This window comes from Pinus tabuliformis, chromosome 8 (assembly GCF_031772625.1).
Source record: "Pinus tabuliformis cultivar Carrire ecotype Pingquan chromosome 8, CPIR1, whole genome shotgun sequence".
NCBI lineage: Eukaryota > Viridiplantae > Streptophyta > Pinopsida > Pinales > Pinaceae > Pinus > Pinus tabuliformis.
The window spans coordinates 1,182,360,898-1,182,384,071 of record NC_142294.1 but is presented as its reverse complement, the minus strand read 5'-3'; the positions used below and the strand labels follow the sequence as shown (position 1 = coordinate 1,182,384,071).

Below are 23,174 nucleotides of genomic sequence, written 5' to 3'. Positions count from 1 at the left end.
TATTCAGGGCGACACTCTGTCTAAAATGGGTCTTCATGCTGCTACAGGTTTTTGGTTTCTGCAGATTTTCTCTGAGGGGGAAAGATTTCTTATCCAAGAGTTTAATTTGCCGGATTTCTAGGTTCATACTTGTTTTTCACAGGTTTTCCTTGGCGCGTTTTGATCATATGCGGCTGCTTTTGTATATCCTGTGTATCTGGGTGGTGTTATGATGCTATTTAACATGCTTTTGTTTTCTGTTCTCTATGATCATCTGGTGATGCTATTTAACATGCTTTTGTTTTCTGTTCTCTATGATCATCTGGTTTTATTCATAGGAGATCCCCCAGATCATTATGTTATAGCGTGATACTCTTATCATTAGCTAGATTTCTCCCATGCTGATTCCATTTTGACCAAATTAAATTGGTCAATTTCAGATGTAAATATATGAACTCTTATATCTCTCATATAATATAATATTCAGCTTTTTCGTTCTGAAAAAAATAACCGTGATATGCAGGACTTGGGTCAAGTAATGTGGACATGGGTTTTAAATTATTACATAATTAAAAGATTAGATAGATGCTTTGTTCAAGTCATACATGGAACGACGGAAATTAAAATGATTCTTGAGCACATGGGACCATGAAGGATGGAATTTAAAAAGTTTATGAGAGGGTAGTGGCACCTTAGACAAGACCGGATAGGAAGGAAGTTGTTAGAGAATCTTTGGGGTTCCGAAGACTTTTACCAAAACAATATAATTTACCACGCATAAGGACAAAGTCTTAGCAATTAAACATATTCATTTATATTGTTAAATTAATTATTAAACATATTCATTTATATTATTAAATTAATTAATAATTTGGTGTAATTATATATGGTTACTATTTATTTTTTAAAATTATATTAAATTTTTAATTAATTTGGTCAAACTTATTAACTTTAATATATTTTGAAGAGAAACAATTGATTTTTGATTTTTACATATAATTTGATGAGTTGTATTTAAGGAAGATCTTATAAATAATAACATGGGATTGAAGCCACTTTTAAATAAGAATTTGAGAGAACATTTCAAGAAATAATAATATGCAAGCATGGATTTTGAAGAAATTCATAATCTTTTCACAGGCTAATACCTAAAAAGTACAAACATAGTTGTTTTTAGATTCAAGTGTGAATTTATTGAGAGCATCATAGTCTTGCTAACTATATGTTTGAGATTCCTAGTTGTATTTAGATTTAAGTGTAAATTTATTGAGAGCATCGTAGCATTAGTAACCACACATTTGAGATTCTCATATTCAACCACAAAATATATTTGTTTTCTAATCAAACTAATAAATAGACCTATTTTATCTATCACAAATGTGTTAACACTAAATAAACTACATAAAACTCTCAAAATCAAACAAAAACAATTGTTTCACCTACCCAAAGAAGAAAACTTAGTTAGTGTTTTATATAGAATGCCAATGGCTAATGGGTGTGGACATGTGTGAGTCTCAAATTTAAGATCCAATGTCTATGTGTTATGCTTAAGTGTGTACAATATAGAATCACATAGTGTGAGTAAAAACAAAGATACACTTTTTCTACAAGTCTAAAAATACACTATGAATAGTCTATGCTTATTTTTAAATCTCATCTCAAAATTTTAGTATTGGGATGTTAAATAGTGCAATACTTATGTTTGACTCTAAGTAATCAAAATGCCTTATTTCTTTTATCTGTTTATATCAAAATCACTAATTTTAAGTCATTCATTAAATCGATGTTTGAAAACTTAATAATCGTCATACAAATTTTAAAATGATTACTGTTTTTCCCCTTGGAAAATCGTAATTTTCATTAATATTAAGGAAAATTACATGTTGTAGATGTTGTGTGCATATGTAGTTTTTATAGGTTGTAAGCATGTCAAAAAATAAAAGCAGATATAAATATGTTCTCCACGCAGGGAGACAATTCCTTAGATATATACTGTCTAGTTCTAAAAATTTAAATTACTCTATGCAGAGAGTATTTCCTGTAACATGAAGTTGTATATGTATAAGCAAATTAAATATAAACAGAAAAGAAAGGTCGCATATAAGATGATATCAAGCTCCTGATGAACCTGTGCAGCATGGTCCATGTAGGGGCGGTGGTAATACTGGTAGTGCTCCCCTTCTCTTTGTTCCTATATCATCCAAATTTCGCATGGCCGGATCGCTGCCTCTTTGGAAAGTTTGTCAGTGAGTGAGTTTGTTCCATGTAGATATGATGACATGAAAAACTGTCAAAAAATGATATATATCTATGTACCTCATCCAGTATGTGTCACAAAGCATAAGCATGACATGTTGTTGTTTTGTTTATCCAATTGTAAATAATTTTTGAGTCACCAAATACTTGTAGATTCCTGTAGTTTTTTGCAATAGCAAATTGAATGAGATGTTTGGTTGTGATGAGTTCTGCATAATTGTTTGTGCATCCTCCATGTCCCATTTGAATGTGATAGTAATGGGAGTTAGTTAAGTATAGTACAACACCACCCCACATCCTGCCTCTTGTGCTGATCTGTCAAAATAAGCCCAAGGTTGGGAGTGATCGATGGTTTCAGGGATGGTATGTCTGGGTGGAGTGTTACCATCATCCTCAGGTATATTGCTGTAGTCGGCAAGGATTCAGGCGATGATGGAGGGCCAATGGGGGACGATGTCTAAAAAGATGATGCAGTTCCTCGAAATCCAAATTTCCCAGTGAATGAGGAGGAGGAGGTTCCTTGCTTTCTGCAGGGATGTTGTTGTCCACCAATTGGCCCAAACCTCCTTTATAGTTTGACCCCTCCATGAGTTCGTTGTAGGGGCATGTGAGAGAGTAGAGTTCCAGAGATCAATGGTGATGGGGCAAGAGGGAAATAGGTGATCCACTATTTCTAAGCTGTCTTTATAGAGGCAACACCAAAAGGGCCCCTGTTGACCCCTTTTAATCAGGTTGTCTCTAATGGAGGCTTTGCTTTTCAGGATTGACCACATGAGCAATCTTTTTCTGGGGGGGGTGCTTTGAACTTCCACATTCTTTTCCACCATATATCAATATGTTGTGGTCTATGTCTATTGGCAAGGTGTAGATATCCCTCTCAGGGAGAGTACCAGCCATTTTTTTCTATCGCCCATATAATCTCAACCTCCCTTTTCGATATACGAATGTGAGACTTAGTTAGAGCCATTGTGTATGTCTTCCAGAGCTGGTGCCAATGATGAGGTAAGTGCAGGTTGTGGGTAGATTTCCAAGCTTGGTGTAGGAAGAGAGATCTCTCCTCGTCAGCAATGTGACAGATGTGTGTGATGCCAATCTCTTTTAGGTGTTGGATTAGTCATTCAGGTAATAAGTGTGCATTCCAAAATCCTATCCATGGGTCAAGGCAGATACAGACAGATGTCCCATCATAGATTCTTCATGTAAGTCCATCACGAATTAGTGACAATGATTTCAGTGCCACTTTCCAAATGTTTGGGATCCCAGATTTGTTCCAGCTTGTCTGTCTCAACCAATCCATTGGCCTTAATGGATCAATGTATTTTGAGGAGGCTACTTTGGTCCAAAGACTACTAGAGGTGATTAATTTCCATCCTAGCTTGGCTGCTAGTACAATGGAGAAATCTTCTAGATTTTTAATGCCCCAACCTCCCCATTTCTTAGTAATGGACAACAGATCCCATTTTGTCCATGCAAAAATCTTCCCTATTTGTTTTCCTGTCCACAAGAATCTGTAGCAGAGGTTTTGTATTCTTGAAAGGATGCCCCTTGGGATCCAAGCAAGTGACATCTAGTATACCAGGGTGGCCTCAAGAATAGCTTTGATAAGAACTAGTCTTCCTGCTCTGGAGAGATACTTGTGATAGCACATATTAAGTCTCCTTTCTAGCTTAGAGATCAACCATGTCCAATCAGCAATTTTGTAACCGAGAGGCTTCAACCTGTATCCCACATACCGGAGTCATTCATCTAGCTGCAATAGGGTGAATGAAAGCCTTTGAAGTGTGAACTGGATCTCATGTGGGGAGCGGTCAGATACGATAATGGTGGATTTTGATTTATTAATAGTCATGCCAGTTGCAGTTTTGAAAAGGTTGATAGAATGTTGTATAGTAGTCAGATCTCCTAATCCCCCATTAAGTAAAATTAACAAATCATCCACAAAGAGAAGGTGTGTTATCATGCATCTGTCTGTGATCCTGATGCTGGAGAGCCTCCCTCTGAGGTGCATATCCTTAAGCATTCTGCCAAGCCCTTCCATAACTAGTAGGAAGAGTAGAAGTGATAATGGGCATCCTTGCCTGAGTCCTCTTTCAAAGTGGAAGAAAGGAGAAGAAACACCATTTATCAGGACACTAAAGGATATATTAGTGATGCAACACATTATCCATTTTATAACTCCCACAGAAAATCCTAAATGTGTTAGGAGCATTATAATATATAACCAGCTTACCCGGTCGAACGCTTTGGTTAGATCAGCCTTAAGAATCATACCTTTGATCTTCTTTGTCTGTATTGAGTGCAATACCTCCTGGGCTGTTCCTATAGCTTCATGTATTTGACGATCTTGCAAGAAAGCAAATTGTTCTAAGGAGATGTGGGTGGAAAGGATAGGGCAGAGGCGATTAGCAATGATTTTGGAGATGATTTTGTATTTGCAATTGCACAGGGAAATGGGCTGGAAATCATTGAAAGTTAACGGATTATCTGATTTGGGGATGAGAGTAATGAAAGTGGAATTGATGGCCCCATGCATTCGCCCGTATATCCTGCATTCCTCGATGACCTTGAGTAAATCTTGTCCTAGGATATCAAAAAAGGCCAAATAAAACTCCACCGACCAGCCATCTGGGTTGGGGCTCTTGTCCCTCTTAAACCATTTTAGGGTGGTCTCCAGTTCCCTAAGAGTAACTTCTCTATTTGGATCCATAGCATCCTCCTGCTTTATAAACCGAGGGAATAGTTGTGCTACCCTTATAACCTCTGCTAAGGTGGAATTGGGAGGGGCCTAGTAGACTTGCTTGAAATGTGAGGTGGCGAGAGTGACCAAGTGAGGGAAGTTGTCTACCTCAATTCCCTGCTCATTTCTCGGTTTCTAGATAGTGTTGATTGTCTTTCTTCCATTTGCAAATTTATGGAATAATTTAGAGTTGTCATCTCCTTCCTTCAGCCATATCGCTCTACTTCTCAATCTCCAGGTTTCCTCCCTTTCCTTAAGGATGTTCCCTCACTTGGTTGTTAAGGTTATAAGCTTATCGCTGTGATCATTTGATGGGAAGAGACCCCCACTTTCTTCCTCCATATCAACAATTTCTAATTCAATGTCTCTTAAATTTCGTTCTTCTTGTATCCTCTTGTTATGAGCCCAAATCTTTGATAGCTTCTTCAATTCCTTTAGGTTATCGATGAACCCATCAATGATGTTCCTTCCAGCATGAGGTGGGTGGGCCTTCCAAAAGTCTGAGACAAGGCAGATATAGGAATTATCCTTCAACCAGGAGGAGTTGAATTTGAAAGGGGCTTGTGGCTTACTTATATCTCCCCGGATATCAAGGTATATTGGCAAGTGATCTGATAAGTGACCCGAGCCAACCCACTGGCGGTTAGTGTATCCTCACTCCAGAAATCACTCCTTGATGAGGAAGCGATCGAGCCTTCTGGAAAGACTATCCTCCCCACCTCTTCTATTCCTCCAAGTCGGGACTAGCTTTGCAGATGGAATGTTAATGAGACTGAGTGTCTCTAAGAGTTTCTCGAAGAAGGCCGATAGAGGATCGACTTGGGCATGGTGCCCCCATGACTCAGAGAATCCAAGAGAGAAGTTTAGGTCTCCACCCAGAATGATATTGTCTGGATGCAAGATATTGGATGACATAATTTGCTCCAAAAATCCTCCCAATGATGGCAGGGCCCATAGACATTCAACAATCTGATTTCAGTTCCCAGTTCGATAGAGAAGGTATTTGCCCCTATGAATCCAGTGCCTCCCCAGGCGCTTATCAGCTTTATCGAGTGAGGATTATACCCCAGGGCAATGCCACTATAGTGGCCGTTTACATCAATGGCTTGGAAATGCAATCCTGGAAGCATGGATTCCAAGAGAGGGGAAACGACATCGGTAGAACCCAGGGTTTCTTGTAGGAAGACAATATTAATCATCTCCTTTTAGAGAATCCTTCATAGTGCTAGGTTTTTCTCGGGACTAGCAAATCCTCTGTAGTTGAAGGAGAGGACCTTCATGGCAGAGATGGCTCCAAGGGGTCCTATGCTCTAAGGACCCTCTCAAGAGTAGGTTGTTTGCCCGTGGAAACCTCCATCCCTGCCTGCTATTTAGCTTTTGACAAGGAGGATGGTCTACCTTGAGGGAGCTTTGGAGAGGTGGGGGAGGGACTAGTCCAATGCCTATAGCATCTGGAGCCTGAAACGAAGAAAGTGAGCAGAGGTGGTAACGATGGGGGATGGGATTAGTTCCAGGATTCAAATTCGATGGAACTTCCTCTGGAAAGAAAGGGGGTACATGATATAGTAGGCGGAGGGGGAATCAGGGGACATTCAAGGTGGTGGATGCTAGATTGCGAGGTAAAAAAGCTTTGCTGAGGTCCCATAGCTATATCATTATATGCAGAAGAACTAGTAATTGATGTAGAGCAAGGGACAAGAATTGACATACTCGAAGATAGCGCAACTCCAACGGCCACCTTAGACCTAGTCAATGGAGGTGAACGAGGCGGAGAGGTGTTTTACTACACTTCTTTGGTGTCGTCGAGATAGGCCTGGACCTAGCTATATCAGTGTCAATTTTCTCTACCTCATCTGAGTGATCCGCTTGTGTTTGAGCTTTCAATGAGGGAGATGACTTCCCCTTGTTCCCATCCTTCGATTTTTCTAGTATAGGGCAATCTTTGTAGAGGCGTCAAACTCTGTGGCATCATCTGCATCGGAAGGGGACACCCTCATAGTCAAGGATCTGGGTATGGTTGTAATTCCTCCATCGCAGGGTAACTTGCTCTTGCAACCCTCCTCTAATGTCCAAGTGTACCAGTATCCGAGCATAGGCCATAACCCCAGTGGAGAGGTATGATCTATCATAATCGAGATAGGTGCCCAGAGAGTTCCCAATTCTCTTGGAGATGTCCTCAGTATAGAAATGGAGCAGGAGACTGGGAAGACGAACCCAAATTGGCCCAGCCCCACGCTGTTCTATGTCTGGGTCAAAAATTGGACTCCACCTCCTTAGCATTACAAGGACCTGTTCGATATGCCAGAAGGAGGAAAATACCCAATTTGTACGTGATGCTCACGCAAAATGAAAAGCGAACCCACGACAGACAAAGGTCTGTATGAAAGGCAGATCAGTGAGATGATGGCCCCATATTTTCGAGACCCATTGCTTTAGTCTTGCTGCAAAGTAATTTCGTCGCCTAACTCTGCCCACCAAGACTATCTCTGCCATGTCCATGGTATCTTGCCACTGGAAGTCCTCCTCCTAGTTGATAAAAACTTCTTATGCCTTGGGCTTAACATACCTCAACCTCTTTCCAAGTCTTGGCTCCGCGACCTTTGCACACCCTTGAGCTCCGACGAAATTAGGGTTTCGAGGGTTAGGGTTAGGGTTGGTGGTGTTTGGTCAAGGCCAGCAGGGAAGGCGTCCAGGAGGTGGGGAACGTTCGAGTAGTAGCTAGAGGGGGGAGCAGGAGTTGAGGTCGGGATGATGGGAGTAAGAAGGGGTGAAGTCACTCCCTGGAAAGATTGTGAGGGATAATGTGAGGCAGCAGAGGGTTGGAGTGAAGAGAGGCTGAAAGAACCAACCACCGGATCAGGGCCGGAGATCCTGGATGCAGAATGATGGGGGATTGGTGCCAAAGGGGGAATGTTAGAGGGTGACCAAGAGGACGACACTTCCAGCAGATCGATGACTGCACTGGTCGAACCCGTGAGCGGCAAAAGCGGAACAATAACCTCTGTTAATTCACGGTTAAATAGGAAGTAAACGTCAGAGCTGGACTACCTGCTGAAAATGGATATGCCTTCAAGGGGGTCCTCAAAGTAGTCTATTAGGTCGGTCTCCATTGTTTCCCTGGGGGTTATGCCAGCTGCCACCATTTTCTGGAGTAACCGTCACAGGAGGGGACCAAACAACAGAGAAAATCTGATGAATGGTAGGGTTCAGTCACAGTTGCAGGGAGTAAGGTAGGCGCGTGTCGAATGGAAGGAGTGTAATGGTGTGGAGTCAAGTGCCTACTCGGAACGGGCCTAGTCTAGTGAAGGCATGTACCAGCTATATTTGTGGTAGAGAAGGGTCTGCTTATAGATCGTGCTATTCTGTACTACGAAGGTTTAAAGAATGCAGGCAAAGATGTTGATCTAGTTATGATGGAAGGCGAAGGCCATATGTTCCATCTCTTCACTCCCAAATATGAGAATGCGTATCTCATGTTGAAATGGATTTCGGACTTCACGCATTCCTTTTCCTCCCCTTCCTCCTCTAATGACTGTAAGAACCCTACCCAAAGTCTTTCTTTGTCAATATGAAGGTGAATATATGTGATTGTTTAGCATGTACAATTTCGTTGCGGAAATAGAAAGGCTACAGGGTAAGAACTACACTATCGATCCAATATTGAAGAAACTGGACAGTCTCAAAAACATAAGAGGCTACAAGGTAATCGCTTTAGCAAAAGTGTCATTACGCAAACATTGAAATCGATTGTTTATGTCTCTGATCTCTTAATTTACTGCATTCTTTTGACGGCCATGTATATAACAATTTGTTGTCTTTTTACTAGGAGCAACACTAATTTATTTGTAATTTGTTATTTTTACAAGTTGAAACATCAATGTTAATTGATTTGTTGTGAGAAATTACAGAAAATAAAAAAATAAAGATATGCATTTATATATTTAATTTTATAATGATTTATAAAATAATAATAATGATGGAAAAAAGGAGTAAAAAAATGATTTTTTAAAAAATAAAAAGTCTAAAAACCATAAATACGTTATTAATCAATGTAATCTGAGAGGTTAAAAATAATTAAAAATAAATAAATTTCAGATATATTGATTAGCTTAGAGATATAAAAACAATTCAAAAAGATAATACATTCACATTATAATCAATTAATTATCGACGTCCTACTTTGCAAATTCTTCTTATGGAGAAGGTACAAGAGCTGAAGTTTCAAGTTATCGCTATGGGGGTTATTGTATAATGCTAGAATTTGGAACAGATAGCCATTTATGGAGAAGCAAGGGTAATCATTGAATGGTCTTTGTTCCCCTAATCTGGTAAATTGGATGCTTCGCATTGAGAATTTGAAGAAATCCTTTGATAACATCTCCTTTATGCGAGCTATCAAAAAAGAGGTCTTGCAGTCACAACTTTCTCCACAATGGCGGGGATCTGTTCCAACGTGTTGATGTTTTTCCGGCTAGTGGTGGGGAAGTAATTTTCAGAAGTTTAGTTTTGTTATATTGGTCTTTTGATAGTATATGACCGGATATACTATCCACTAATGAAGGAAGACAAAAATGGTAGGATATGCTGAAGGATATAATATTTTAGTTTCAGTTTCGGTATAAGGCGTATGATAGTGGTATTGGTAGAATATGTACTGGTTTTTTCAGAGTAATATGAATATCAAGTTTTTTTAATAAATTAATAAATTTTGGATGTTTTTAATTTGCCAGAGAATTATTAATTGATTAGCTGTGAGACGTTAAAAATAATTAAAAAATTAATAGACTTAGGAAAAAGTCGTAATTTCTATTAAAAAAGGGAGAAATTACATTTTGCAGATGCATGTTGCATATTCATATGTGGCCTTTGGCCTGCCAGAGTTCATCAAAATATACCTAAGTGTTCTAGATCTCCTCGCAGGGAGTCTATATGATATATATACAAAATTTTAAATATCCAATAACTAGCTCCACGCAGGGAGCACTGTAACAGTTATGATAAACAGTAGCAAATAAAACCATATTTCAAAAAGAGATGTCCAAAATCATGTCTATTGTTATGAATGGGTTGGTGACCCATTCCTGTTATGATCTATATAGGGCCGGTGATAATATTGATGGATGGATCCATCGATCTGTTCCTATATCAGCCATTGTTCTAGATGGTTGTTCGCTGCTTCTTTTGACAGTTTGTCCGCTTCTTCGTTCTGCTCCCTGTAGATGTGACGACAGACAAAAGATTCAAATGAAGTGATCAGTCTTTTGGCTTCGTCAAGGATATTTCTCAAAGAAAAAGTATAACAATGAGCTGTAGAATTTATCCAATTGCAAACAATCTGAGAGTCGCCAAATAGTTGGAGATGTCTGCACTGTTTTTGTATTGCAAAATATATTATATGTTTGGCTGTGCTGAGTTCAGAGAAATTATTAGTGCCGTTTTGGGAATTGATCTGAATCTTAAAGCAGTGGGATTCATTCAAATATAAGATAGCACCCCCACCACAGCCATTGTTCTGGGCAGAGCCATCGAAAAAGGCCCAAGGCTTTGATCGATCGATGATGGGGGGAGTAATAGCACGGGTAGGTCTGTTCTTCTCCGTCGAAGGAAGTAAATTGAAATCAGCAATAGTGTGGCTCAGGATGGATTGCCAGTTTGGGGGCCTATTATTAAAGATGATGCGGTTACGTGCAATCCAAATGGCCCAGCAGACGAGGAGGGGTAAGTTAGTGAGTTTGCCCGCGTGGTCTCTGGTCCAGTTGCTCCAGGCTTCCTTGCAGGTGGATCCATTCCAATCCTTGTGGTCGGGTATATGAGCAGATATGCTGTGCCAGAATGTTTGTGTGACTGAGCAGCGGATGAAGAGATGATCAGTGCTCTCTTCTTCACAGCAGCATAGGTGGCATCTGAAGGGGCCGTGAAAAGATCGCTTCAAGAGGTTTACTCCCGTGGGGATTTTGTCATATATGATATTCCACATTAGTAAGCGGCATCGAGGTGCAGCCTGAAGCTTCCAGATCAGGTTCCAGTGAGGGAGGATGTCCGGGGGTTTATACGGTTCCATAAGCTTCAGATATCCCTCTTTAGGAGTATAATGCCCGTGTTTAGCGATGGCCCATATGAGTTCGTCGGGCCCTTCAGATAATCTGATGTTGGCCTGTGTGAGGGCCTCGGTAAATGCGTTCCATTCAGGATGCCACTGTACCGGAATGCCCAAGGTTGCTGGTGAGTACCAGGCCTGATATAGAAATACAGTGTTAGCATTGTCCCCTATATGGTTAATGTGAGTTATTCCCCTGCCATGTAGGTGTCTGATAAGATCATCAGAGAGCCTGTGTAGGTTGCCGCATCCTACCCAGGGATCAATGCCAATTCTCACGTCCTGTCCACTCTTGATGCGCCAAGTGATACCTTCCCTGAGAAGCGGCAGAGAAAGTAAAACGACCTTCCATATGTTTGAGGTGTTGGGGCCAGGGCTGTGATGTTGACGGAACCAATCCATGAGATGGAGGGGTCTGATATACTTAGCTTGTGCCACCCGTGACCAGAGGCTGTCTGAAGTGAGGAGTAGCCAGCCTAGTTTTGCAGCAAGGGCTTTTGCAAATAGATCGAGGCGCTTGATACCCCATCCACCCCATCGCTTAGGCCTGGCAATGGTGTCCCATTTTACCCAGGCAAAGATTCTCCCAGGTTGCTGACCATTCCATAAGAATCTGGTGCATATGCTCTGTAGTCTGTTAAGAACACCATGGGGTATCCAAGCCAGTGTCATCCAGTATACTGGCATGGCTTCGATGACTGCTTTAATGAGGGTGAGGCGCCCTGCTCTAGAGAGGTATTTATAATACCAGATATGGAGTCTCTTCTCCACCTTTGCAAGAAGCCAAGTCCAATCTGCAATTTTGTATCCGAGGGGTTTTAGCCTGTACCCCAAGTACTTGATGCCCTCAGCAAGCCTGGATGTGGTGAAGGGGAATCGCTGGGATGCATAAGTAACTTCTTGGCGAGAGCAGCCAACAGTCGTAATAGTGGATTTTCCTTCATTGACCAACATTCCTGTAGCATGCTGAAATAGTAGAAATATATTGTGAAGTGCTGTGGTGTCACTCAGACCACCATTGAGGAATATGAGAATGTCATCTACAAACAGAAGGTGCGTGAGATGAAAATTATTGGATATGCATATACCCGAGAGCTGTTGTCTATCTTTGGCAGATAAGATAACTCTACTCAAGCCTTCCATAATCAGGAGGAAAAGAAGAGGGGTGTTATAGACATTTTTGTGCCTTACAGCATGAAGCATGAAATGTCAATAATCTAAGGGATCCAAAGTCCCTAAACATGTTGTTCCTACCCCTAGAGGAACAAGGTCAGCAAACCACAGCACTGAAAATCAGTTCTCCACCTGAAAACACTCAAAAACAAGCTATTTCTGGATCATGTCAGCTGCCCCACTGAGCATCTGCGCTGAATGTCAACTGATCCACTCTGTACCTGCGCTGAATGTCAAAAGCAATGAAGGCTACCTGCGCTGGGCGAGATTGGCCAAGTGGCACAGTCATTCTGCAAGGTGTCAAATGCCCAGGAAGCTTCCAAAATGACACTTGGATCAGGGAATTCGCCTTGTGATGAGTAAGAGGATCTAGATCTCCAAGTGGAAGCAAGAAACTCCAAGTGGACTCAAGAACTGAAGTATAACTAAAGTGGGAGAGGACACTAGTCAGCTTCATGCCAAACTCAAGCTGACTCATCCTTTCTCCAAATCTCCTATATATAGAGCTCTCTCATGAGGTCTAGGGAGGCTGGAATCTTGTGAATGTAAGGAAGTGCTGTTGGTTTGTGCATAGAACTATTGGGTGATTGCTTTGAAGGAGGTGAAGAGGAGATTTCTTTCTGCTGGGAGGTGTTGCTGGATTGGGCCTCTTATGGTTTTAACACTCTCAGAACTTTACTTCTTCCATTAATAAAGCATTTGAGGTTCTTCTACATGCATGTGTCTCTATGGCGAATTGATGCTTGTATATTTGATTTATTCTAATCCTTGAATCAGTTATGGATGTATGCTTCTTGTAGTTTCCCTTTCTTGTGCTTTTGCAGGATCTTTGTGTAGCTGGGCCAGTGAAAGAGAAAGGAACTGGGAGCAAGCAGCAAAGAGGGAAGATTGGATCAATCATTAGCGAAAGATAACGGTTAGTGGATCTCTTCCTCCTCTCTCTTACATCTCATAAAGAAGTAATCTTGAATAGCTTTGTATTCAGTTGTTGCTGAGGTACTATCACCCTTAGAGTGGGATAGGGTCATTCCGTATTGGATACTTTTCCCAACAACAAATTGGCGACTCCACTGGGGAACGTATCTTGTTGGTTGTTTGTGTTTTTTGCTATTCATTTCATAAACAAAGGGAGTACCGAATCGAACTGTGTTTGAATCATTCAAATGTAAAGTAGAGGGCAGCTACTCTAGCTCAGTTTCTGGGCAAGTTTATGATTTGAAGAGCTGATCCACAAGGACTCTAATAAGCTCTTAGTGATAGCTTTTCATCCTCCTTGTCATCCCTTAGTGTGTCCTTGACTGATAGCTTCTGATTTGAGCAAAAACTGTGAATTTTTGAGAAATCTGTGACCCGGAAACCACCAAAAACGAAAGTTTCGTTCTTCAGTGCAGGCTGTACAAAGGCTGTCTGCATTTCAGCACAGTTCCCGAAGGGGCTACCTGCGCTGAAGGTCAAACAGACAGTGTTCCACCTGCGCTGGACCAGTCCTGCCTTGTGCTGCTGGGGTTTCCTGCTGTTTCTTGCCTTGTTTTCACTCTTGTTTTTGCTGTTTGTTACCAGTCAGTGTGCCTATCTGAAACCAACTTTCCTTGTCACTATTCCACCTCGGTTGTATAAAGAAACTGTGTTTGTTCTTTGCGTATTTCTTGTACATTTACAGTTTCCCATAACGAAAGTGAACTAGTCTTGCTGTGGCCTCTTAGATCTAGACCTGTGATAAAGTGTCGTTTTGATCTTAAGAGTTAGTTTATTTGCTGTTCATAGTTGATTGAGCTTTTGCTTTCGTCATTTGGTTTGAATTTATATATTTCTAGTGTCGAAACAAGTAAATCTTAAGGTGTCTTTTGATTTTGGACAAGCTTGTTTGCTTTCACTTGAAATTGAATTCAAAATTATACAACAACTTTCTTTTTGCATTTCACCAACATTAAGAAAGAGAAAAGAAATACTTGCATTGTGCATGTGCATTATGACAGCTTGCATGTTGATTTAGGAAAAAGTGCATTAGTGTGTGCTCTATGATCTGTGTGAAAAGGTGTTATCTTTCTTTTCCCTCAGTAGTTAAGGTTTTCAAAGTTGAAAGATTGAAAAGCTTGCTTATCATCTTAGACTGCATTTAGGAGTGTTACTATACATCTCGTGGTGATCCATAAAGGCAAACTGCTAAACAAGATCAACCTTAAAATAAATTGAATTTACATAACAACGCATTGAAACCTAACGCAAACATCTAGAGGTCTAAGCTAGAGACGTGTTCCGGCGTCGTTAAACGTGATATCTTAGCGTTGAGTGGTTGGGTGATTCCTCCACGGTGAAGCGATAAGTATCAATATGGACTTGTGCTCCCACGTACCGTCGCGTATATATTGGGAGACCCCTATAGGAATAAAGCCTTTATCCAATAGGAAACCGTGTCGGCCGCCCTACTGATCGCAATGCAGTGAACACAGCATTCACGAAGATCGACCACCCATACCGTAAAACGTATTCTGTGGTTTTGCGAAAAGTTTGGCACACCCTCTGCCTAGAACTCCAGAGCAGTTTCTTTTGGCCTTTTTCAAACTCTATAACTGAAAAAGTCCATCCGAGCATTTGTCACTTCGGGCTCGTTAAAACATCGAAGGAGACTAGAGTCATCTTTAGCTTTTTCTCGACTCTTAAAAAGTGAAAAAGCAAGTTGTGTCTAAGCATCGTTATAAAATTTATTTTAAACGGAACATAATCACCTCCTATTCCCGCGTTGATCTTAAGTTGAGAACATGGAGCGCCCCAACCAAGGAACTCCACATGATGGAAATCCTAGTCCATTCTCCTCTTGGGGAGAAGTCGGTGCGCCCCACATGGCCACATTGTCGCTTCCAGGACTGACAATTGGCCTACCTATTTGGCTATTCTCAACTAATGTAGTTCAGACCACCATGGTTCCTGAGCAGTCGAGTCAACAGTTAGATCAGTCTAGAGCTACCCACTAGCCTTCTACTTCTTATAACTCTTCCTCTAATCCTTCATCTTCACAAGGTAGGGCTGGCAAAAGCCAAGCTCCCATGGAAAAGAAGGAGAAGAAGAAGAAGGAGAAGAAGAAGAAGGAGCCTAAGGCAACTGGGGGCAAGCAAAAGATATCTGACAAAAACCCACACACAGCACAGACCGGGCCTAAATCGCCATGTGTCATATGTAGAGGAGACCACTTCCATAGAGATTGTCCCTGTATTCCCCGGATACTAAGGGACTGGTCACCTCGTTTGCACAATTCGGGAGCATCAACCTCTGATAACCATGTTGATTGCGTACAGTCAACTAGCGAAAGTGAAGGTTCAAGACAAAGAGGGGGAGTAAGATCCCCCTGCAGACTGTGTGAAGGTGGTCACACCATCCACCGTTGTCCCTTCTTAGACGAAGCGAAGAGAGTTTTGGAAGATCGTCCGGTTTCACCGGCAATACTTCCTCCTGGATACAAAAAACTCGTGCCGAGTCCTTCGTTGGTTGAAAATACAGCTGGCCTGCTCAAGTGGTCAGCTCAAGCGTCAGTCATTGAAAATGAACCTACTGAATCCAAACCAGACGAAAGTCTAAAGGTCGATACGGCAGTTGACCCGATTCTTCCTTCAGAGTTTTCATCCTCAAATGACACCGTCACTGAAGATTCATCTTCAAATGACACCCTCACTGAAGAGAATAAGGATGACACCATCCAGATTCTTTTCATCAACACAGATTCTGATGAGCATCAGGGCAATGCGCCCATTCCTTTATCGCAGGAAGGAACATCGTCAGGATCGTATCCGGCTGTGTATTCGGTCCCACCACCAAGCAACCTAGTTGTGTCCTTTGATTGGAACCAACTAGGCAGACCCCGGTTACCAGCCAGTATACCATTCAGAATCATAGTCCAAATCTACAGAATGGTAATGGCTGGAACTATCATTGATGAAGGGGCATCTGTGAGTATCCTTTCCTCTATTGCTTGGAAAGCACTGGGTTCCCCAGAGCTTTTTCCTGAGATAAGAAATCTCTCGGGTTTTGATAAAGGAACCAGTCGACCATTAGGGATCCTCCCCAATGTGCCTGTTACATTGAAAGGGAAGACCGTTCAAATGAACGTGATGGTCGTTCAAGGACCCTTGGATTATAACCTACTCCTTGGACGAGACTATATATATTGCATGGGAGCTATAGTCTCCTCACTCTTTAGAGTAATGTGTTTTCCACACGAAGGAAGAATGGTCAAGCTCGTAGACCAACTTTCATTCCCAGGATCACGCATCGCAAATAGTCAAATACCAACCCTCAATGGTCTATTCACCCAAGAAATGTCTCCACCCCCAGTCCTCCTTCCCGATGAGTGCGAGTGATTCGGAAAGATGGGACTGGAACCCAGGGGGCATGCATCCTGGTCTGCTTCGGGCAGAAGAAACCCTGGGTATAAGGTAGAATCTTCGCGAAAGAATATGACTAGTCCGTACCCCGTCCGAAAGAAGGAAGAGGGGTTGTTCTAGAACAAGATTCTTTTGTCAAGGTTACTTGTTTGACAAAGGTCATTCAACTTTGTCTAAACAGGTAGGCAATGCCAAAGAGATTCCTTTGCGGCAGCAAATTGTAACCATCTTTGGGTAAAAGGCAAGCCTCACCCGTTAAAACAAATGTTTTAAAGGATAAGTAGGGGCAGCCTCCAAAGAAAGAGATTCCTTTGCTGCAACAAATTGTAACCATCTTTGAGTAACCTAATGATAGACATCGCCAAAGAAAGAGTTTCATTTGCGGCAGCAAATAAAACCATTCTTTGGGTAACCAGAAAGAGGCAAGCCTCACCCATCAAAACAAATGTTTTGAAGGATAAGTAGGGGTAGCCTTGAAATTGTATTTTATACCTGGGGGCATGCGAACCTTTTGGAATGCAAGCAAAGAGCGGTTATTTATCTGTTTTTTGGATTAGTCGTTTCCGAACTTGCATAAAGAAAGGATGTGGGGCAAAGGTCAAAATTTGCCAAATGAGGAGCATAGCTTCGTGAGATAAAGCTCCATAAAAAATAGCTATCTCACAGGAGACATTTCTTATCTTATGACTGGTACATCGAGCAGTTTTAGCATAAAGTTCATGCTCGTTAAAAAATAAATGCAAGATCCGAGCAGTTTTAACGCAGTCTTCATGCTCGTTAAAAAATAAATAAAAGCAGTGAGCAATGTTTCCTCCAGAGTTTAAGCTCATTTTTATCTAAAAAAAGAACCTATCCAGGTAAATAACCTTTGTGATCGTAATTTTATCAGCCATAAAAAGCCTTGGTCGTGTTTGCACCCGCCACCTCCACCGTCATTTGGCTGATCGTTCACCTCCATATGATTGTTTACCCATTTTGAGGAACAGCTGCGAAGAGTGATTTCACCTAGCCATCCTTGTGACACTGCCATGATTGGAAAATTCCAACCTGTACCTGGAATCAGTTGCTATCCCTGTTTATCACTCGTTCCTCAAAAGATGAGTCTTCTTTGAGCTCTTTTCATCTGACTCGTAAAATATGAAAAGTTTGCTGAGTTTTGGCCTTCCAGCTCGTTAAAAGGACCGGAAGAGCTATCCCTCCTCTAGATTTTAATCTTTTTGGACCTGAGGGATTATTGCACAAAAAGGTCGAGCGCTTGTTTTATTCGGCTCGTTAAAGTAATCGAAAACTCATCCCTTCTGTATTGTTTTATACCTTTTCGGACTTAAGGGATTAGATGACGAAAAAGGAATTTTGGAGTTAGCTTTCTGTACCTTTTCAGACTCTCTAAAAATGAAAAGGACCGAGTTTTCTTTGTCGTTAGACTCGTTAAAATGATTAAATAGCAACAAACTTGTCTTTAGACGAGAACGAGTTTCCCTATCTCTAGGCTCGTTAAAACATAGCGATGGGCTTGCCCGAAGGGCAGGTTATAGAACAAGCATATGTTATCCTCCTCAAGCTTGACAAAAATAAATAGGTACTGGTCAGAAATGACTGGGGAAAAATTGGGAGAACCTCAAAGCTTTAATGGTAGCAAGTCGCTCTTGAACATGACACTTTTCCTCCGTATCACATCGGGTTTGGTTGTTTCATTCACCGGTCTCATCACCATGGTCCTCGCCAAACCATCCACATTTGGGGTAATGCTACCAATCCATCACATCAGTGTCGTTATATGTTCAAGAGATGTGTTCAGAAAGAATCAACCGTGTCCCATCCACTGCCATACATTATCCTTCATCCACCCATGATCGCCACCCTGAATCATATTTCACAGATTGCTTTCACCTCCACTAAAATCATTAGCTCCGTTCTGTGTCACTGATGTGGGATTCATTAAGGCCCTCCTTTGACGGATCGCTTCTTGTCGACTTCAGCTCATTATCCAAGAAGTTGATCTAGGAACATCCCCCCCAGTACTTTGAAGCTTGCATGCCTCAATGGCAAGTTTCTCTCTTCTGGCGACAGGTATACATCAATGACCTTCGACTAGAAGATTTTGCGTGGTGTTCGACGCCAAGTCCTTTATTCACACCACGTGAATTGTACTGCAGTACCTTGAGGGTCATTGTCATTATTGGTGATTCCTCTCGCGCTTGTTAACGGTTTACATTATTGACCGGTAATCAAGCGATGTCTTTCCATGTTCGACTTCAGCGCAATTCTCACATGGATCGACTTGTACTTAGAGTGAAGATCGAACGAGTTTGAAGACCCCGGATCTAGTTTCATCCATCCGGGCTGCGATATATATATTCAGGATATAAAGACATTTATTATGTACATCATTGCAGCAGATGATCATCCTACTCAAAGGATGATAATTTCAGCAGAGAATTATCAGTCTACCACCAGACGATCGTCTGTTCTATGTACCAAAATGAATTTATAAAGCTGAGCATGGGAATGCCCGCCTCAGCTAGATCATGAAAGCAGAATGAAAAATGATGTATTGTATTGTATTTTATTACAGGGCACCTCTCAGCGATTGAATGAACTTCGGATCCTCCTGATAAAGCATTTCACCCGATAAACGACCTCATACTTTAGGGGGCAATTGTTATAGACATTTTTGTGCCTTACAGCATGAAGCATGAAATGTCAATAATCTAAGGGATCCAAAGTCCCTAAACATGTTGTTCCTACCCCTAGAGGAACAAGGTCAGCAAACCACAGCACTGAAAATCAGTTCTCCACCTGAAAACACTCGAAAACAAGCTATTTCTGGATCATGTCAGCTGCCCCACTGAGCATCTACGCTGAATGTCAACTGCTCCACTCTGTACCTGCGCTGAATGTCAAAAGCAATGAAGGCTACCTGCGCTGGGCGAGATTGGCCAAGTGGCACAGTCATTCTGCAAGGTGTCAAATGCCCAGGAAGCTTCCAAAATGACACTTGGATCAGGGAATTCGCCTTGTGATGAGTAAGAGGATCTAGATCTCCAAGTGGAAGCAAGAAACTCCAAGTGGACTCAAGAACTGAAGTATAACTAAAGTGGGAGAGGACACTAGTCAGCTTCATGCCAAACTCAAGCTGACTCATCCTTTCTCCAAATCTCCTATATATAGAGCTCTCTCATGAGGTCTAGGGAGGCTGGAATCTTGTGAATGTAAGGAAGTGCTGTTGGTTTGTGCATAGAACTATTGGGTGATTGCTTTGAAGGAGGTGAAGAGGAGATTTCTTTCTGCTGGGAGGTGTTGCTGGATTGGGCCTCTTATGGTTGTAACACTCTCAGAACTTTACTTCTTCCATTAATAAAGCATTTGAGGTTCTTCTATATGCATGTGTCTCTATGGCGAATTGATGCTTGTATATTTGATTTATTCTAATCCTTGAATCAGTTATGGATGTATGCTTCTTGTAGTTTCCCTTTCTTGTGCTTTTGCAGGATCTTTGTGTAGCTGGGCCAGTGAAAGAGCAAGGAACTGGGAGCAAGCAGCAAAGAGGGAAGATTGGATCAATCATTAGCGGAAGATAACGGTTAGTGGATCTCTTCCTCCTCTCTCTTATATCTCATAAAGAAGTAATCTTGAATAGCTTTGTATTCAGTTGTTGCTGAGGTACTATCACCCTTAGAGTGGGATAGGGTCATTCCGTATTGGATACTTTTCCCAACAACAAGGGGAGAGGGGGCAACCCTGTTTGAGTCCTCTTTCTGAAGTAAAGAAGGGAGTGGCCTCTCCATTAAGAAGAACACTGTAGGCAACCTCAGTAATGCAGCACATGACCCATTTGATGAAGGGGAAAGGAAAACCAAGGTGAGTCAAGAGTAATCTAATATATAGCCAGTTTACTCTATCAAATGCTTTAGTGAGGTCGACTTTGAGGATCAATCCTTTGAGTTTTTTAGTATGGAGGGAGTGAAGGAGTTCCTGAGCAGTGGCAATAGCTTCATGTATCTGACGGTGGTCAAGGAAGGCAAATTGTTCAGATGAGATGTGTCGGGATAAAATAGGCTTCAGACGGTTGGCAATAATCTTTGCAATAATCTTATAGAGACAATTGCAGAGAGAGATGGGTCGGAAGTCATTGAAGGTTGCAGGCTGATCAGTTTTGGGGATAAGGGCGATGAAGGTGGATTTGATGGCTGTGGAGATCCTGCCCGATTGTCTGCACAGTTCAATGACTTTCAATAGGTCATCAGCCAGCATGTCGAAGAAGGCAATGTAGAATTCAATGGTCCAACCATCAGGGCCTGGACTTTTATCCTTTTTGAACCATTTGATAGTTGCTTCTAGCTCAGCCAATGTCACCTCTTTAGTGAGTTCATCATGTTCCTCCGGATCGACAAATTTGGGAAATTTCTCAGCCACTCTCATGATTTCAAGTATGTTTGTTTCACGGGGAGCTTTATATATATTCCTGAAATGGTCAGTGGCGAGCTTAGATAGATGCCTCTGGGTGGTGACCACTCGATCCTGTTCGTCTTTCAGTTCCCATATAGTGTTGATAGCCTTTCTCCCATTGGCGAATCTGTGATAGAAACGAGTGTTGTCATCCCCTTCAGCGAGCCAAATGGCTCGGCTGCGGAGTCTCCAGCTTTCCTCTCTGTCCTTCAGGATCTGGGATCTCTTAAGAATGTGTGACATATATAAGTCTTTTCTTTCCTGGGTGGGAAAAATGCCACCATCCTCTTCTTCATGAGCAGCAATGAAGTCCTCTGCCTCCCGCAAGGATTGATCGTCACGGAGTCTCTTTTGGTGTGCCCAGACCTTAGAGATCCTTTTGAGCTCTGATAATTTCCTGATGAATCCCTCAGTGAAGTGTTCCTCCTCCTCGATGGGGTGGCTCTGCCAGTAATCTGTGACCATCTGAATATAGGATGGGTCTTTCAACCAGGAGGAGTTGAATTTGAATGGGCTTTTGATTTTATTATGTATGTCTGTGAATTCCAAATATATTGGTCTGTGGTCAGATATGCCCCCAGATCCCACCCATTGCCTTATACGAGTAATCCTGTTGTGGAGGGATTCTTTAATAAGGAATCTATCGAGTCTCCTGGCCAGACTCTGTTCACCACTCCTGTTGTTTGACCATGTGTGTTGTAATTTTGTCATGGGGGTATCGATCCAGTGGTGTTCCTCCAGAAGGGTGGATATGGTATCTGAAAAAGGATCAATCCTGGCTGCATGCCCCCATGTTTCACAGAAGCCCAATGTGAAGTTCAAGTCCCCTCCCAGGATAATGTTATCCTGTTGAAAGAGAGCAGAGTTCAAGAGAGAGTGCCAGTAGGTCGCTCTCTCAGAGCAAGGGCCATATACGTTAATGAGTCTGAGTACAGTTTCCATAGACTGTACATAGGCATCGATGCCTATGAACCCTCTGCCACCCCAGGTGTTTATAACTCTCAACGCTCTGTTATTGGTCCCAATAGCCAGGCCCCCAGATCTCCCTGATGCATCAATGGCGTGGAAGGTCCAGTTAGGTAACCAGGCCTCGAGGGATGGGATGAGGGAGTCTGCATTACAGAGCGTTTCTTGCAAAAAGATGATGTCCGAAAGAGAAAGGGAGAGTAGTCTCCGAAGGGCTAGTTTTTTGGGTGTACTAGCAAACCCTCTGCAGTTGAAGGATAGGATCTTCATGTCGGATGAGATACAGGGCTTTTTGCTCTAAGGGCCCTGAAGATGGTCTGTTGACGACCAAGAGCGACTTCTGTGTCGGCCGCATGTCTGGCTTTTGTAAGGCGAGAAGGTCGTCCTCGCGAGAGCTTCTGGTGAGAGGGGGAAGGATCGAGGACCAGCCCGATTGCATCAGTACCATTTGCTCTAGTCCGGGGTCGGAGGGAGTACCGAGGGGGGATCGGGGAGACGGCCCCTGGATCGGTCGCCAGCGGGGGGAGAGATGGTGGACAAGGCGACTCGCAGGGAGAGGGGGAGGGGATGGGGCAATGAAGTGAGGAGGGCATACGGGGGGGGAAGAGGATACAGATGCGGGAGAAGTAGTGAAAACGGCCCGATGCAGAGTCTCAGATGCAGCCAGATCATGCAAAGAAGAGAGCAAAGTAGAGGAGGAGACAACTGACATACCCGGTGTATCGTCGCCCGCCGGAGCAGAAGCATCTGGGATGGGAGCAGGCAATGCATGGGTTGGTTCCTCCGCCTGTGTTCCAGTCTGTATGGGAGGAGCAGCTTCATCATGTATCTGGGTCTCCGCAGGAACCGTAGTTTGTGCTTGACTTGGTGGTGGGGAGGGGCGATCCTGTGCTGCTCCCCGAGTTGGTACCGGCCCTTTTCTCAGAAGTGGACAGACCCGGTAGAGGTGACCAACCTTGTGACAACGGCGGCATCTGTAAGGGATACCTTCATAGTCAATGATCTGCTTCCTGGAGAAGTCCCTCCATTAGATAGTAATATATTCCAGTAGCCCCCCCTTGGTATCCAGATTAATGAGGAGCCGCGCATATGCCATCATTCCTGTGTGAGGATATGACTTATCATAATCCATGTAGCCCCC

At 42.4% G+C, this 23,174-nt stretch overlaps 1 protein-coding gene across 1 annotated transcript; it reads right to left on the bottom strand.

The window, feature by feature from the left end:
• Positions 1 to 6,821: 6,821 nt before the first annotated feature.
• Positions 6,822 to 12,212, bottom strand: LOC149239567 (uncharacterized). Its single transcript, XM_089369903.1, has 4 exons — positions 10,472 to 12,212; positions 7,825 to 7,973; positions 7,052 to 7,261; positions 6,822 to 6,944 (listed from the first exon to the last, which is right to left on the bottom strand). The coding sequence occupies exons 1-4, from the start codon at positions 12,210 to 12,212 to the stop codon at positions 6,822 to 6,824; spliced, it is 2,223 nt and encodes a 740-aa protein (XP_089226029.1).
• Positions 12,213 to 23,174: the final 10,962 nt, after the last annotated feature.